The sequence below is a fragment of the Athene noctua genome, chromosome 3 (genome assembly GCF_965140245.1).
Source record: "Athene noctua chromosome 3, bAthNoc1.hap1.1, whole genome shotgun sequence".
In the NCBI taxonomy this organism is placed as follows: domain Eukaryota; kingdom Metazoa; phylum Chordata; class Aves; order Strigiformes; family Strigidae; genus Athene; species Athene noctua.
Window position 1 is genome coordinate 8,584,415 of NC_134039.1, and position 18,385 is coordinate 8,602,799.

An 18,385-nucleotide genomic window follows, 5' to 3' on the forward strand; every position below is an offset into this window, starting at 1 on the left:
TAATCTGGTGGACTTTCCTCAGTGTCAGCCCTCAGGAAGCGATCTTCTTAGCTGTAAGCAGTGAATATTCACCTGCTGTGTATTCCAGGTGGGGCATGTACTCCAAAACTGAGCTGGAGTGGTTTCTGAGTACTCCAGGAGAGTGCAGGTCGGTTAGTAGCCATGAGCAGGGTTCATTCATCTGATGCAGATGTTTAATTGTTGTTCTTTACTCAGGCATTGGTTTATCAAAAGTATCAAGCACCTTTAAGCTCCCATCTAAAGCTACTAAAATCAGGATGCATGCTTAATTGGTTGACTGAATTGACGTCCTCTTTTATATACCCGTTCTGCCTGTTTGTGGTTTGCTTCCGTCTTGAGGCTTTAGTACAGGGCTTAGGCCTGGCCGGACAGGTTGTGCCCGCAACACAGACCACCCACCAGCACTGCACATGCGGAAATTTGGCTGTGTTCGTGGCTTATGTGGTCAGTGCTTCTGTCTATTCTGTTTTAAGTCTCTTAGCTCAGGTTCAGCTATTTCTGTTCTTGGAGATCGGCTGTAGTTTTGGAGCGAAATGTTTTCATTGCTTTGGGTGAGATTTGCAAACATGTGTCTCCTGAGTTCATGTGAAATTCTGCCATTAGTGTCATGGGAAGTGAAGTGTGTCACCATTGTGAGGGGTTTTGGCACATCAACCCTTGAGTCCTAGACAAGAGGCTGATGTCATGAACAAGAGACAGGATTGGGAAATAAAAATTCTATTTGGATATTGTAAAAAGGGCATTATGAGTCTCTTGATTTCATGTTACTTGTCAGAAAAGACTCAAAAGATGCACAATTTCCAGGCAGTGTTAAACATGAGTCCCTCCGAAGTTACATACCTTGCAATTCCAAATCGCTTCTGAAGTTCATCTTTTCTTGTCTTGAAATTCTTGTCTGGATTTTGCTCCCAGTCTGATTTGTCATTGGGTGGTTCACTTAAGTTTTTGTGCTATAGTCTTTTCCATAGGTAAAATGGGGGCTTTTGAGTCTGAAGGTGAGATTTTTCAGGACAGCTGACTTGCAGTAGGTTTAGGAGCAAGGTTTTTTGAGGTTGCTATTAAAGGTTCCTTATCCTTTAATAATTAAGTGAATAATAGTCTTTGAGAAAATGCTAAGCATGATTAATTTCTGTCTCTAACTTGGTTTGGTAAGACCCAAGTCATTTTAATCAGTCGATGTCTACACTTATTTATACTTGACAGTTGTGATTTAGGCGTGTTAGCTAACACTACTGATGATTCTGCAGTAGCAAAGGGACATGATTATTTGCCTTTCTCCTGGTTTGGTGCTTTCTAACCATCTCCCCCAACAGCTTGTTGGGGGAACGACTCATGGTGACTACTGCTGCTAGCACGAGGGTGGCTAACCGTTTTCACCCTGCCACAACCTTCATCTGCTTGGGAAGCTGTGAAACACATGCCACATGTCTTGGAAAGTCAGGGAGAATGGGAGCTCTGGGAACAGCTCCCGTGTGGGAGATAGCGGTGACTCCCCAGGAATTGCACTGTTCCTTTGAGGGCTGGGGCCAGCCCAGCGTGTGGCTCAATCCCAGGGCAACCTGGCAGTGTCAATCTCTGCTGCCCTCGCTGGCTCATTTTTCTCTCCTAGATGAGATGTTAATCACGCAGTAGTCATTTTGTCAGTCCGTGGCCTCCTGTACGTGGGAGCTGTGGATGAGTTGCTTGTGGCCCAGGATCAATCCCCAAGTTGGCCACCCCTAGAGCAGCGGGAGCAAAACCAGCCTTTGGGTATTTATGTTGTTGGGCTGTGCTGGGTTTTTTTTCTGCCCTCCTTAGGGCAGTGAGGCTCTGTTCTGTTTCCTTTATCACAACTGTAACTGATTGGATGGTGTGCAAGGCCACACACAGCCTTATCTCATCACATCCTGTTTGACTGCATTATCCAGGGCTGTGCTGATACAAGTTCTTCTCTCTCCTTACTTTGATTTATATCACTCTGCTGGACACTACATCCTCTCTCTGTTTCAGCCAGAGCTCAGCTACTGCAATAATTTAAGAGTGTTGTTTTGCTTTGCTCAGGAAATCAGGTGCCTTTTGAACAGCAGCTGCTGCAGGCGGTTTCAGTGTAGCAAGCAAACCAAGCTTGATTTTGTGCTAGGCAGTGTGATAAGCATTCATCTGGAGCCCAAGCTTATACTGGATATGATCTAAGGCTAGTAGTGTTTGTCCCTTTGTAAACCAGTCTTAGTGGTGAGATGGGGACAAAAATCTCACGGTGCAGCCTGTAGATGTAATGATTTTATTACCTTGCCCAGCACACAGAGGGAAATCTCAGTTCTCCTTTCTTCCTCGCCTGGTGCTGCTGCCTGTTAAGAGCTTTTGCTTCACCTACAGCAAGTAACAGTTACCTTAACTGGTTTTATTCAAAGGATTAGGCAGCATTACTCTGGTGTCCTGGGTGGATAAGGTTGTTCACAGGGCATAGCCAGCATTGCTCAGGGATCGCAGGAGACCCAGGGCAAAAGGTGAGATTGCAGCCAGGCTCACCACTTGGCTAAATTGTTGTGTCGTGCTCGAGTGGAGCTCCCTCAAAAGGCTCAGTGAACTGCTCTCACCCATCTACACTGTCGCTGGATCTTCTGCTGAAGCTCAGAGTTTCTCTGGCTCCAGGCTGGTTTAGTGACTGGCATGTAGCTCCTGAGGAGCCTGAGCAACTGGTTGCTGGCTGGTGCTGCAGAAGTGCTGTTATCTGCTTAGATATAGTTCAGTGCTAGCTGGTCTTGCTACAGTTGCATCTTTATTTTGCTCTGTAAAGACCCTGTAACATGTTAATGATTTCTGTCCTCTTTTGCCTGCGAGCTTTTAACAGACTTTATTGTTGAATAGCTTCTTTCCCACTTTTTCCCTTTCCAGTACGTTTTTTTTTTTCCTGCAGTCTTTGAGTTGCACCCCCTTGGAGCTACTCATCTACTGATTGCACTCATTCTTCTCTTTCAGAGGAACTGAGCTATTATTGTAGTGTCCTGTAGAATTTCCCAGCCTTCTTCCTCTGGTAAGTTTGAATGCTATCTTCTTCCATCATACCTTGTGCAATAGATTTCATAGTATTCCAAACTGTTGCTTTCCTAAACCCAAATCTCCTTGTATGACTGCATTGTGTAAGCTCATTTGTTAGTGTGTTCTGGATGGAAGTAACTGTCTGGTTGTTGCTGTTTCCAGGTTTTCTTATTGTTATAAACTACTCTAAAGTTATAGTTTGAGCAGCAGGACATCTTCTCTTCTGGCCAAACTCATTGTTTTTTGAAATTCTCTGTTTGACTGCTGATGAGATATGAAAATGTTGTGGTTCAGATCTTCTATAGTAGCAGTATTTGGCTCATGTTACCAAGGTAGTGAATACCGGAATTGTTTGCTTTTATTTGCGTTACAATGACATCAAGGAATACCTGTCATGGGAAGCAGTCCCTGCCCCCAGAGCTTGTAGTTCCATTAAATGAGACCAAGGATGAAGCGATGTCCTTGATAAAATGAAGTGACTTGCCAGCTCAGAAGCAGGAGTGGAACCGCACGGTCAGACTCCGCACGGCTGTGCTGGCAAGCGCTCCTGCCTGGGAGGGGTGGGCGAACAGGGACGGCTCTGGTTAGCGTGTCCTGCTCGATACCGATCCCGGCAGAGACAGAGGGTGGCCATGGAGCGGGGGGGAGTCTTTTGGACAGAGCAGCTCTAAGAAAACTGAACAACTGGAGGCAGCTGGCTGCAATTTTTCAGATCCTCAGGAAAATATGATTTTGTGTTGAGCAGCTGCCACAAACACTTAAGAGGGAGCTGTTACCAACAGTAATGACTGAGGGATTGATATTAGAAAGCAGATGTGTCAGACTACAGAGTCTGTTAAAGATGAGCTCCCTGTCAATGAGACCTTGCTGAAGGGCTCTTGGCAGCTGTCTAGCCCTGCAGGATCTCTGAATCTCAATGAGATACCATGTGTGAAAGGAAAGGGAGTTAGCGTTGAAATTACCAGCATCAGAACAATTAAACCAGAGCTGCTGGAGCTGAAAGATTTTTGTGCTTTCCCAGTGGTTTTGCTTTCCTCTGACCCAAAAGCCTGCCTTAGTGAGTTACTTATTAAGAGTTGGGCCGTAGCAGAAAGAAGAACGGGGACCGGGACTGAATAAGAAAAGGTATTTGGACAGAGGGAAACAAGCAGGAAGTAAAGATACTGTGGTGAGGAGGTGGAGGTGCTGTGAGGGGCTTGTGTCTTTGATCTTGGGAGAGAGTCCATGACTGGAATCCACAAAGGTAGGTATTTAGTCAGCTCTCTCAGTAAAATAAGAGTCAGATCACAGTAACAACAACTGTAAGGTACAATATCAGAAATATGAGAGCCTAGAAGCGAAGTGTAAGTTGAAACTGGGAAGAATCTGAAGTGAACAAACACTAAGTCTGGGACCTCTGGCAAAACTTCCTGTTATGAGAATGGGACAACATCCTCTGACTTCTCTGATCCTAAGAACTGTGCCTGGTGAGGAGATCCAGATAGGGAAGGAATTGTCTGAGCACGCCTTGGGAACTGGGATGTCAGTTTAGTGATTTCAGAATCAAATTCCCTTGACATCAGAAGAAAGTTCTGTGTTTACAAGCTTTTCCACAGGCAGAAGTTGTAAATTTTTTTTTTCTACTTTTTTTTTTTTTAAAGTATTATTTACTGACATTAGAGCACTCAGTAATACAGATCAGCATAAAAGTTACCAAGCTGTATCTGAATAGTTACTATTGATTGAATGGGAAAACAGAAGCAAACTGAAAGCTAGATGCTGAAACATCTGTATTTTGTTAAAGTAGTTACTAATGAATATTTATTCAAACCTTCCATATAAACAACACATTCAACATTAGTATGTTTCTGAAAAATGCTCTGGTTTTGACCAGATTGCTTTTTCAGTGGCAAGTGATTCCACTGGCAGTTTTTCAGTGCTATACTACTGAAGCCATTTACCATAGAGTTTAGCCCATGGCTTCTCTACAGTTTGCTTTGTTGAGTTTAATAAATGGCCACTTCGGCCACCAGTGAGTTCAGAGTTCAGATCAACAGTGCAAGAAACAGAAGGCCTGAACTTTTCAGCCAAAAAAGAGACCCACAGACCAGATAGCACCTGACCAGAGCTCCCTGTATGACTGTTTATTGCCTCTGAGCACAGCGTATCGCCTGGGATTGCTCATGGAGCTTACTATTTAAGCAGCATTATTTAAGAAAACTTTACAAGCTCTTTAAGCCCTGGGCATCTTACTGAACTAGAGACGTAGAGCTATAAGGATTTGCATGGTCTTTTCAGTCTATGAAATTTCTTGGGAATTTGTGTTAGTGTCTGGATGGTTGCAGCTGGAGATGGCCAAACACCCTTGATTTTATAGTCTGTACAATTCCACTCTTCTCATCATTCATCAGGATTAGCTTTAGTGCCAAGGAGGGAAAGCAGAATCAGGCCCCAAGGTGTAGAAACATTCAGATTGGCCACGATAGCACATTTCAGTGCCTGCTGACTTAGCTGTAGCTTGGGATAAGACTAACATTGCTGGTCAAGGCACAAAAAGTAAGGAGCATAAAAAAAAAAAAAGTATCTAGTAATTTCAATATTTATATAAATTTTTCTCTCATTGCCCATATGTTCCACATCTCCCTTGATTTAATTTACACCAATAAGGCTCACATATTCTGTCTTTTGCTTTGTGGACTTCCCTGAATATACAAGCGTCATCTGCTCAAACTGGTGCAACTTTTCCTTTGTGTTTGGAGTAGAGAGCCTTGGGAGTTGACATGGAACCGAATACAGCGTGTTTGCGCCTCCACTTATTCTGGAGCTTGGACCAAAAAGGACCCAGAGTTTCCTTTGCAAAGGCGCTTGGTGCAGATGTGAAGCCTTATAAAACGTGAACAATTCCTAGGGTCTGTATGCAGGGGTGGGAGGAAGTTATGCTTCAGATATATTTGTTTAGTTTCCAAAATGTATGTGCCATGCTGAAATCATCTGCTAGGTATTCATCTGTGTCTGCATGGACGTTAAGGAGATGAAAATAACTGGATTCAGAGTAGGTGCTTTTTATGGTTATGATGGCTCTACATTCCCTAGGAGATGACTTTGTCTACTTGTATGCATTGCTAGGGGATTTGGCTTGATAGCAGAGGTTGTAGCTTCCAGTGGCTCTGGGAGTCATACCACTGAGCAGTTAAGGTATGTTTTCATTTGGTGTGGAGCTTGCTGGCTGTTACGAGACTTGCAGCTCCAAATACAGGTGGTACTGTGAATACCCTTGCTGTCACACCTTAAGCTTCTTTCTGAACCCCTCCATTTCCCAGTTTGTCAGCCTAAGTTAAAACTACTCTGTGCCTTGTGTATGGAGATTTTAATGTATGTTAAATATGGAAGGCCTTGACAGCCTCCAGGGACTAGGGATTCTTGGGGAGATATCAAAAAAAGAACAGCTGGAACACAGTGCTTCTGTTTCTTTGTCAGAGTCCCCCCGTGGAAAGCTTAACTCCTCTATGCTGATTCCCCAGCAGAACAACCTTTTGAATACCTGTGTAATTTTTTATTGAGCATCTGCCAGTGAAAGGGGATGTATTGGTGATAGATGCTTGGTGGGGGAAGCAACTGTTACTGTTCATTTCAGGGTCTCTTAAAGTCACATTGCCTGCTTTGGTGCCATTCACAGCGTGCTTGGGATGTCTGTCCCAGTGGTAAAGGCCCCGTGTGAGTTCCTCTTTCTGCCCTCCTTGCCTCCCATTTTATTCTTTCTTCCTATGTTCATTAGAGCTCTGAAAATGTGTATCATGGGTCAAGAGGGTTGAAATAATCTAATGTAGAGGCTGAAATGGATGGATGGGCAGTGGTAGGCCATTCCAGTGGCTCATGTGTTCCAGATATTCTCATGGGAAGTAAGTTGTATGCTGGGTTTTCTAAATGTCTATGTAAACCACTTGTTAAAATGCTGCACCGTAGTGTAAGAAGTATACTATGTCTAGAAATATTCAAATGCTCAGTATCATCTTACTTGTTTCCTGAGCTTTTGGTGGGTTATGGAGATATAAAATAGGTATCTGCCGCTGTCTAAAGTTACTAAGGAGCAGCAAAACCTTCTGAGAGCCAGTGATGACAACTCTTTTTACAACCTCAGCTTTTGAAATGATAAAGTTTTTAAGAATTTCAGCTTTTATTAAAAAGAATAAATCTAGTCATCATTGTCTTGGAGCAGATTTTGTAAACAAATCCAAAGAGGTAAGAAAACAGAGACTTAAAAAGCAGTGTATGATGTAATGGTTTTTGATGTCAGAAAAGTTTCTGTGGCTGTGAGCCCTGAATTTTTGAACTTTTGAAGTTGAATGAATGGACCTGCTTTTCCTATTTACCAACTAGGGCATGGCATAAATGCACAAATTTTGTTCTAGCTAGTTTTTGACATATACCAGGCCCAAATTTCTCCTCCGTCCTCATTCATTGTAATAGTTCTGAGTTAGTCTGACTTGGCATGTCAGAGCTCTCTCCTTACTCTCTTGTTCAATATAGGTTTGATGATTCTGTTGCTCTAGGAAAAAAAAAAAAAAAAAAAAAAAAAAAAAAAAAAAAAAGGCAGCAAAGCAGCCTTATTCTTATTTCTTGCTACCTAGCTCAGTGTAGTTATCAGGGAAGTTTTGAACTCACATTTAACTGGATTCTCAACTGGTGGCTTGTGAATATTACTTATAGCTCAAGAAGGTAAACAAACAGCTTTGGGGTTAAGGCAGGGGAATGATCTGTGTCTTTAGAGGGCATTTATCTTCTTTCTCTAAGGTTGACTGGAAGTGTCTGAATGGTCTGAAGTTGCTTTCTGAATGTGTGTTTTAGTAGCTCCACTCAATGACTTCAGCCTTTACTGCAGGTGTTTATAAGTAGACTATAACTGTAGTTTTCAAGAACTAGCAGCTGCCTGCTTAGGTTCAAAGAGAAAACAGTTTCTACTCCTGCCCGGTGGCAAATATAATAGCCTAGCTGGTAAAGGATGAGGGGGCAGAGAGGCACAGAGAACTGAAGGAATTTGCCCAAGGTCATTCTGAAGATAAGCAGTAGAAACAATCTAAGCGCCTAGGATTCTTGACCTGCAACCTCGTGCCTTTTTCCTTTCAGTCATGGTGCCTTCTGCTTCTGCCAGGATAGAGTGCTGAGATTTGGGAGACATTGCATTAAACTGTCTGGCTCCAGGAACTGCTTTTTAGAACTGCAGCTGATCCTCAAGAAGAAGAAATGTCAGTGTTAAAAATGACACCGACTACTAACTCTGATCCAGTGAAACAGTATCTAAGAAAATTTCAACCCCAGTGCTCAGTGATGACTAGATAATTCATCACTGCTTTATTTTGTATAGTCTTTCACTGGACTGAATCTCTGTATGCGTGCTTCAGAAAGTTAAATAACAGTTACACAGATAACAACAGCAGAGGGAGGAAGAAATTAGGAGACAAAGGCAGAGGCAAGAAGATACAGGTCTGAGGAGAATTGGGAAGTGATAGAGAGCTAATGAGCCAAAGAGCTATGGGAGCAGGCTGTTTTATCAGGAGGATTTTTTGAAAAGGTTTTAATCTCAACATAAATAGAAATCAAGCACGTGGTTGAGTTACCATTTAAGGTAAACTTGAAGTAAAAACCCTCCTCGCTGAGGTTTTTCAACTTTTTTATTTCTTCCTGTAGTATCGCCTCATTTTCCTATAGAGGAGGATTTCTAACTGACAGATGGGATGTGTTTGTCATCACAGGTTCTGAGTCTGCTTCTCCACGTGGCACCTTGGAGTTTCTAGCTGGCACCATTACCTCCAACGAGTGGAGTTCTCCCACCTCCCCTGAGGGGAGCAACGACTCAGGGGGCAGCGAGGCCTTGGACAAACCCATTGACAATGACGCTGAGGGTGTGTGGAGTCCGGACATTGAGCAGAGCTTCCAGGAAGCGCTAGCCATCTACCCACCATGTGGACGGCGGAAGATTATCTTGTCAGACGAAGGCAAGATGTATGGTAAGGAGAAAGAAAGGGCACACACAACACTCCAGGCAGCCTGTCCTGCCCTGTGCAGGCCACTTGGCTTGTACCAAATGATGTTCTGAATGAACTCCAGTCTCTTGGGCATTCCCAAGTTGATGTAGTTGGTCACTTCAAGTTGTATTTAGGAAAATCAATGAAGATTGTTTTAACACGTCAGAAAGAATTATAGATGTTTTTTTCCAGAGAGCATCGATAAGGTAGATCCCAGAGTTGAGCATGCTACTGAGCTAATCTTTGGATCAATATCATATAACAGCTTCATAGTGTGACTAAGTATCTTTTATGGCATCTGTCGTTGCTGTCTCCAACATTCTCGTTATCCTAACAGGTAAAACTCTGTCACTCTGGTGCTAAAGGGTAGAAGTTCAGTCCCTGAACCCCTGAATGGCTCTGCTGGTGGTGTGCAAACAACTGTTAACTAACAGTTATTGTTAACTAACTATGCTTTTCAGATCTTAAGAAGGGCAGAAATAAGACCTCTCTGGATGCTCCCTTTCATTGTACTTCGCCTTATTATAGCCCTGTCATGAATGTCTTTCATCCACAGGTTCTTCTCAGCTAGCTAGCTAGATACCCAGCCCTGAATGCAGAGAAGTAATGGCTTGCAGCTGAAGTAGGTGTCAACTTTTTTGAGGGTAGACATGATTTTGAATTGGATTTTTGACCTATTGCACAGCTAGAATTTCCCTCTTGATTTTGTCCACAAAAAAGCTGGTCTGGTCTCAGTTCTCTAGCTCAGTATTGGAAGAAGCCACCTGGCACTTCTGTGACTAGAAAGCAAAGCAAAGGCTGAGAGTGTGCAATATTTAGTTAAAAGTCCCAAGGTGTTAAAACTGTTTCTCACCTTACGGAAGGCAGTCCTCTTCCTACCCAGTTAGTGCTTGCCTTTTTAAATTTACATTGGAATCTGTGTGTCTTTGCAGTGCCCATCATGGGACCACCATGCCCTGAAGCTTCACATGAAGCACTTCACAAGTCATTCTTCAGGTTTCTGTCCACCCATCGGGCCCATTGTTCCATGAGCTAGGGAATAGATTCCTCTCAGTATGGGGGCATGGGTGGGGCCTTATCTACAAAGGGTGATTTTACTGGGTGCATACATCATTGTACCTGTACAGAGCAATATATATTGAGTGAGACTGATCACCCTGAGGCTCAGCAAGTGTCAATATTCCTATGTAGACATCAATTCCTGCTGTATGCTGGCACAGACATTTTTGTGGTTGTGCTACGGAACCCAACCATGGAACTGATCCAGCTTAAAACTAAGACAGAAAGGGGGAAAAAGTTAACTTCAGTTCTCATATGCCCCTTGATTTGCTTCACTGCCCAGCTGCTTGTGCTGGTACTTAGAAAAGGGATGATGAGTGGGAATGAACAGCCATGGCTGAGGTGAGGGTAGGACTGCTTATTTCAGAAGCAATGCTTGCTTAAAAGTGTTACTCAAACTAAAATATTACTTGAAAATCCACCCCATGGTTATTAAGCATAGATTAGTGACATGGTCCTTGCTGCTCTAAGTCTGCACTAGTTTTGATGACAGGTGACTTTTAAAATTATTGGGGAAAAATTACAGTTGTGTTTTAAGACTGTCTTCATTTACTAATCATTGTCCACAGTCCCTGAAATTGTTCAGCTTTGGAGTTAATATGTCAGAGAAGAAGTAAGAGTGAGAGCAAAAGTGAAGTAGAATGGACTACAGAAACCAATGAGTCTTAGCTGGGACCTGACCTAGCATGGACTGGTGTTAAGTGGAAAGTCTCTAGCTAACTTCACTGGTGAGCTGAAGAAGGTAAATAATCCCCTTGCAGGGTGGAAAGTTTAGACTAGGCTCTGGGAGAAATGAACAGCTTTCCTGCAAGCCCTCCCCCACTACTCCAAACGGGACAGTGTCCCTGCTTGCCTTCAGTGCACCTGTTCTCAGCGTGAATATTTGGTTCAGTGTGCTCCTGACAGAACCCGAGGCACTGATTTATGCCCTCCTTTGCTTACTAGTCTCCAGGATCCATGCCAAGGAAGCGGGGCACAGCCTGGGATCTATAGAAAGATATGACCGGGCAGGGAGAATAAATATAGTCCCTGATTTCATCTTCACCGCTTAGGAGCCAGCTCACGGAACAGGACAAGCTCTATGTGGAGCTGGCCCTGCCTCTGAGGGACGGTTGTTCAGCTGTCCCGTGACCGACTTGCACGGAGCTCATTGAACCAAGGGGCGAGGTGTTAGAGACAACTGTAGATGCCCCTTTGCCTTGACAAAAGTGGAACCATTTCGTTATTCCCACTGAGGAGTGGCTCGTGTGGTGCTACTCTTTTGAGCACAATGTTCCAGGTCCTGGGGGCTCTTCTATGTGCAATTTATATACTTCTCACCTGTTGTGAGGCAACCAGTTATGAGTTTAGAGTTAGTAGCTTTTGCCAGCAAACATTTTGACTAAGCTAAAGTGCACCAAGCCAACATGAAGAACGTGCACTGCTTTGTTTGAATACATTTAAAGTTGCACAGAAAGGTGTGTTTCAGCCCATACAGAGGACTCATGCTCATGTTCCCTAGCCCTCTTCAGAGGTTATGGCTCTTTAGATGGCACTGTTGATTGTCAAGTGAACATAATTCCTACTTCACCCAAAAGTCAGCCAAGCTCTTCTTTGTACATTGATGATCTGTGTCTTGATGCCTTTGCTGCCTTCTTTTCTTTCATTATCTTTTTCCTTCCTAGACATGTTCCATTACTGGAGGCAGCATTCTGACAGAATAAGCTCATACCACAGCACTGCTTTGGGTGCAAGCCCTCACTGTCCTTTCCAGCAGTCTCAGCTCACCACCTGCTTAAGGCACGAAAAGCTGTCTTGTCTGATATGGGATGCTATCTTTTCTCCTAATCATTGTGTTGACATTAGAAGCAGCGAGTCCAGGGCACCATTAACTTACTGATCTGGTGCCTTCACTAAGGTCCTGCTGGATAATTTTGTAAGTCTTTCCTGCTAGAATATTATGGGGGTACAGTGTTACAATTCTATCTCACATTTTCCAATTATGTTTTTCCGTGGGAGAAATAATATCTGTAGCATTTGTACCAAATAAGCAGTCACAGAATTCAGTGCTAGAGTCAGTATCTCCTGCATCTTCAGTACTGGTCTAGAGAAAGGAGAGAGAAAAAGCTTAGCACCTTTGTGTGATTTGCATGGAGATTCTAAATAGAACAGGTCTCCCAGTGCTACTGAGGACAGAGAAATAAACATTAGTAACAAGCAAAGTGATGCTTATTTTGACAAAACACCACTGGAGCCTCAATTTACAAGTAAGAGCTTGTAAGAAATGAGCGGCCTTAGTTGTCCAGTGTTCCCCTCCTCTGCGCAAACATCTGGCTTGGAGCACCTTTTTGTAAGAGGAGCTAGAATTGGTGGCTGTTTGTGAGATTGATGTTCTGTAGGTAGGATGCAGCTGGTTTACAAACAGCTCAGCCGTTTCTGTGCTGAGCAGGGTGGGGCAGAAAGCCTGGGGGCAGTCATCTATCTCCCAGACTGGTGCCCATCTGTTTGTGAGTAATAGCCCTGATATGGCTGATAGGAAATACTTAAAGATGTCCAAAGCTCAGAGTGATAGAAGAAGGATGGTTAACCAAGTTACTAGTTAAAACCTGGAGCAGACAGTGAAGCGCATAGACTTGAGCAGGCAATATGAATTAAGCTGGCATAAAAGGTCAGTCTGATGTTGAAAACTACCATGTCACAGGTGGTGCCTCCCACCTGTGTTCTGAAGTAACTATGTACATTTGCAGGATGTTGCTTTCATCTCAAAGGGATATGTTATCAGTTAATGATTTCCCCAACATCAGAAAGCCAGTAAAACTGGAAAGCAAACAAACCCAAAGAAGCACAAAACATGCACTACCTGTCCCGGTTCATAAACTAGGGAATATGCGGGCCTTCCTTTGGGAGGAAAAGGGATACTTGGTTGCCCGGGATATGGAGAAGGCTGAGGTTCTCAACGACTTTTTTGCCTCAGTCTTCACTCACAATGGCTCGAGCCACACTGCCCAAGATGCAGAAGGCAAAGGTGGGGACTGGGAGAATGAAGAATCATGCACTGTAGGGGATCAGGTTGGAGACCATCTAAGGAACCCGAAGGTGCACAAGTCCATGGGACCTGATGACATGCACCTGCGGGTCCTGGGGGAATGGCTGATGAAGTAACAAAGCCACTGTCCATCATATTTGAGAAGTTGTGGCAGTCCAGCAAAGTTCCTAATGATTGGAAAAGGGGTAAAATAACTCTCATTTTTAAAAGGGTTAAAAAAGGTGATCCAGGGAACTATAGGCCAGTCAGTCTCACCTCTGTGCTTGGCAAGAACATGGGGCAGATCCTCCTGGAAAATACGTTAGGGCATGTGGAAAACAAGTAGGTGATTGGTGACAGCCAGCTTCACTAAGAGCAAGTCATGACTGACTAATTTGGTGGCTTTTTACAATGGGTTTACAGTGTTGGTGGATAAGGGTAGTGCAGTTCATGCAAAGCTTTTGTCACTTTCCCACACAACATCCTTGTCTCTAAATTGCAGACACATGGATTTGATGGATGGACCCCTTGGTGGATAGGGATCTGACTGGACGGTCGCACTCAAAGAGTTGTAATCAACGGCTCCATGTCCAAGTGGAGAGTAGTGTTCCTCAGGGGTCGGTGTTGGCACCAGTAATGTTTAACATCTTTGTTGGCAACATGGACAGTGGGATTGAGTGCACCCTCATCAAATTTGCCAATGACACCAAGCTGTGTGGTGCTGTTGACACACTGGAGGGAAGGAATGTGCCATCCAGAGGGACCTGGACAGGCTGGGCCTGTGCAAACCTCATGAAGTTCAGCAAGGCCAAGTTCAAGGTCTTGAACATGGTTGAGGGAATCCCAAGCACAAATACAGGCTGGGTGAGGAGTGGATTGAGAGCAGCCCTGAAGAAAAGGACTTGGGTGTAGCAGTGGATGGAAAACTGACTGTGAGCCAGCAATGTGCGCTCACAGCCCAGAAAGCCAACTGTGTCCTGGGCTGCATCAAGAGAAATGTAGCCAGCAGAGCGAGGGAGGGGATTCTCCCCCTCTACTCCACTCTCGTGAGACCCCACCTGCAGTGCTGTGTCCAGCTCTGGGGCCCCCAACATAAGGACACGTACCTGCTCAAGCGAGTCTAGAGGAGGCCATGAACATGACTGGGGAGCTGGAGCACCTCCCTTATGGAGGACAGGCTGAGAGAGTTGGGGTTGTTCAGCCTGGAGAAGAGAAGCCTCAGGAGAGACTTTATAGCAGCCTTCCAGTACTTAAAGGGGCTACAGGAAAGCTGGGGAGGGGCTCTATCAAGGAGTGTAAGGATAGGACAAGGGGTAACGGTTTTGAGCTGAAAGAGGGTAGATTTAGATTAGATATGAGGAAGAAATTTTTTACTATGAGGGTGGTGAGATACCAGAACCAGAGCAGCTGTGGCTGCCCCCTCCCTGGAAGGGTTCAAGGCCAGGCTGGACGGGGCTTTGGGCAACCTGGGCTAGTGGAAGGTGTCCCTGCCCATGGCAGGGGGTTGGAACTAGATGGTCTTTCAGGTCCCTTCCAAACCAAACCATTCTGTGATTCTCTGATAAACACTTCTCCTTGAGGGGAGGAAAAAGCGTGGCAGCTATTATAAATATGAAAACTTTCAAGGTGTCAGTCTTCAAATGCTTTTTTCTATATCTAATTTAGAATCTCACCTGATGATGTTTCAGTCAAAGGAATTGGAACATGCTGACAATGTGCTCAGTGTACACAGAAATGACTGGCCCAGGTAATTGCAAAATTTGGATTTCAGTTGTGATATTCTTTGAGAGATTCTTCTGCAGTTCCTGTCCCTTACATTATTGTGACCTAGTGAACCTTAGAACAGCCCTTTTATCCCACAGTTTTGGTAACAAAATTGAATCTCCCATTTTAAACACTAGAAGACGGACAAAACTTAGATATGTGGACAATTGGTCCGGATGCAGGCTTTTCCCTCCTCTTTTCCTGGCGGTAGGTGTGACGTTTTTGGAGCTGCTCAGTAACAAGGTTTTTTTCACTTTTGTGAGGTCCTAGTTCCTTGTTGACTAGATGAAGCCAGATTTCTGGAGACATTTGCAGCAGGTTCAACTTCTGCTGAAGTTTGTCAGGTTTTTCCTTCTATCTCCTTTGTATGCCAAGTTTAGGGTTCTTCTTGTTAAACTGTATGCCAGTTTAACTGGTGGTTTTTTCATGCAAACATAAAAAGAAATATTCTTCTAAGCATTTCCTGAATATTGAGGAATTAACCACTTTCTAAATGCCAATCCACCAGGAAACTGCTTGCTGTTGTAGATAATAGAGTTAATAGTACTGGCTGTGGCATCCTTCCTTAACATGCTTAGTACTGAACAGAAATATGATAGTAGGGAATTTTTGTGTATTACATGTTATCAAAATTATTGTGACTACTTTTGGGGTTTTTTTGGGGGGGGTATTCTGTTGTTTAAACAAAGGTTACATACTTTCTGCTGCCTCATTTGATTTTCAGCAGCTTTGTAGTCCCACTTTTATCTTTCAGGCTTAAAACCAAGCATGTTGGGTAGGATTAAGTTTTTCTCACTGTGTATGTCTGCGGCCACGAGCTTTCATTGTGTTCAGATAACTTCCTTCATTAGCAACATTGCATGACCCTTTTGGCTCTTCCTCTGACTTCTTAATTTCTAAATTTCAAACCATGATAGAGTTTATCTGTAGTGGTATATTATATCAGCAAGGCACTAGTTCTGATTTTTTTGCATTGTAAATAACACAGACAGCTTAACTGATTTCTGGTTAAATAAGTCAGCTTTATGCTTTATAGCTTATCCATTCATCTGCCATGTACCTGAGAGACTATTTCAACTTCACTTGACGACCTTTTCCCTTGTTGCAAAGTCATTATTTTGCTTCTGCTGTCATTATGGATAACTACACATTTTCAGTTGTTTTCTAAAAAGTTTAGTAATGGAGCCATAGTGGTTTTCTACATTTTTAAAATCACAGCATTCTTTCACAATTGGATCCTAAAATTTATAGTTGCTAATCTGCTCTTAAATATAAACCCCATTTATTTGTATTTGAAATTTCAGATTGAATTTGAAACCTGGGAACAATAGCAGACATGGAAAATTAAAATTAATAATGTCCACTGGCTTGGGTTTCTTTTTTCTTTAATACAAGTGCATGTAAAGCTCTCTTCTGGACACTTTTTTGTGAATACATTACCAGAAAGATCTCAAAAACATGGCGTGAGTTCTGAGAAGAGCAACAAGCATACCAGACTTAACATTGAGCTCTGGGAGTTGAAGGGACTGATTTAGGAGGAAAGATTAAAGTAGCTAAATATACATAGCTTGGCTAAGCGCTGACTGAAAGGTGGAGGGTGGGGGGACACATAATAACAGTCTAAAAATATTTGAAGGGTGTTAACATTTAGGAGGGAGAGGGATTTTATGTGGAACATGTGAGCATGACTAGGATTAATGGGAGAGAAAGAAGGAATATAGGATGGATATCAGCAGAAGCTTTGTGACAGCATAGTGCTCAGTGCTGAGGGATCTCTCTTCTCTGAGGAGTTAGAATTGAAATGCTGTTGTTTGGGGCTTTTAAAATTGTATCAGACAAAACTAAAGGAATGTGTCTGCAAAACTTGTCCCAAGGAACGGCGCGCGTGTATGTGTGTGTGTTGTATGAATGAGAGGTGGATTCTAGATTAGATGTACTATGATTGTACACAGGAAAAAGAGAACAGTGGGCATTAGGTGGTGACAGTATGGCTTTCCACTGTAAGTATCTGCATTTTTTTCCAAATTGTTAGTAGTTTGATTTATACTGTCTGTGGTTTTATGACATGAATAAGTTTATTAGACTGATGGACACAGAGGCCTTTCCTCAGGTCTGCAACAGGAAGAGCAAACTTCAAGATAAATACTAGGGGTGCTTTCTCAGAATTTGTCTTCTGTTGAGTAGTCAGACACTGGGTAGAGAGGGGTGATAGCGTTTCTCAAACAAGGGGGTGCACGTACATAGAGGGAGCTGCTAAGTGTCAATATGCAAATTGTGTGGAGACCTGGCATAGGAGAAAAGCAGCTTTCTTACTTCTACAGTGCAAGTAAGCAAAACCTATCACACGAAATCTCTTTTAAAGTCTTGCCTTATTGCTGGAGGGCATGTATGAAATATAATTTAACAAAACTTTATTAAAGTACCCCTATACATCTGTTAAGCAAAACTGGTACAATACAACATTTCCATGTTCTAGTGCCTTAAGGGCTGCCCCAAAGTGAAGGAAAGCTGCTTGATCAGACAAAGGCAATATTACAGCTAGAAGAAAAGGCAGTATTCTCATTCATGTAGGATCCAGATAATAAGCACCGGAGAACTGTAACTGTCTATTGGTTTAAACAGTTGCTCATTAGCTAATCCATAACAAGCCCTGCATTGTCTGTGTATGGTGAAGATCTGGGCAGTGAAACTGGGAAGGCTGTGTGCAGTTTGTGCCCAGACAGATGGTCTTGTAAGTCTGTGGTCACTGGCAGAGCTGACTTAAACCTCTGGGGCCTGGGTACACCTGCTGCTGAAGGGTGCACAGCCAGCAGCTGTTCCTCATTGCGGTCACCTTGAACTTGTGACCCATCTTCTGGGTACTCCTTCACATTCTCTGAGGCTCACTGCATGTGCATACACAGGCATGGTTCTTGCTCTGTCTAGCTTCTTGAACAGGGAATTACACTGTTCTCATTGAAAATTTTTCATGTAAAATGTCTTTAGAATCACTCTCAGTACAGCAATTGCAAATCTCTCTTCAGGGGCTTAGTTTGGAGTCTGTGGAGTAGAGTGCCAGGAGTGTAACCAGTGCTTGATGAGATAACCCAATAGGAATGACCCAAATTGTTGACTACAAGTGCTATAGACATAGGCCTATTTCAAAGCGTGACCATATTACAGGGGAACACATGTGCATGTGTGGTATTTAGCACAATGTTGCCTTCAACCTTGACTGGGGGAGTTTGAGCATTCCTGCATATGAACACTGCATCATCATCTTTAGTTGTAGAATCATAGAAAATGGTGCTGGGACAGACCTTCAGAGGTCATCTCATCTGTTCTTGTGCCTGGAGGCAAAGCCAGCTCTACTTAAGCTGTTCAGGTCTAGTCTGACCCTTTATGGCTAAGATTCGAGGAAAGTGATTTGGCAATTCTAGATGCAGCAGCTTTCATCTAGAAGATAGTTGAAGCACCTAGATACTTGCAGATTTCCTTATGCATTTTTAGGTATTCCTGCAGCTTAAATAGTTTTGTC

At 43.3% G+C, this 18,385-nt stretch overlaps 1 protein-coding gene across 1 annotated transcript in view; it reads left to right on the forward strand.

The window, feature by feature from the left end:
* Positions 1–8,891: 8,891 nt before the first annotated feature.
* The window catches only part of TEAD4 (TEA domain transcription factor 4), a 46,388-nt gene continuing 36,894 nt past the window's right edge, over positions 8,892–18,385 (forward strand). Inside the window, exon 1 of the mRNA XM_074901902.1 lies at positions 8,892–9,023. Within this exon, the coding sequence (XP_074758003.1) occupies positions 9,017–9,023 (7 nt within the window). The 5' untranslated portion in view covers positions 8,892–9,016. The remainder of the gene's footprint in view (positions 9,024–18,385) is intronic.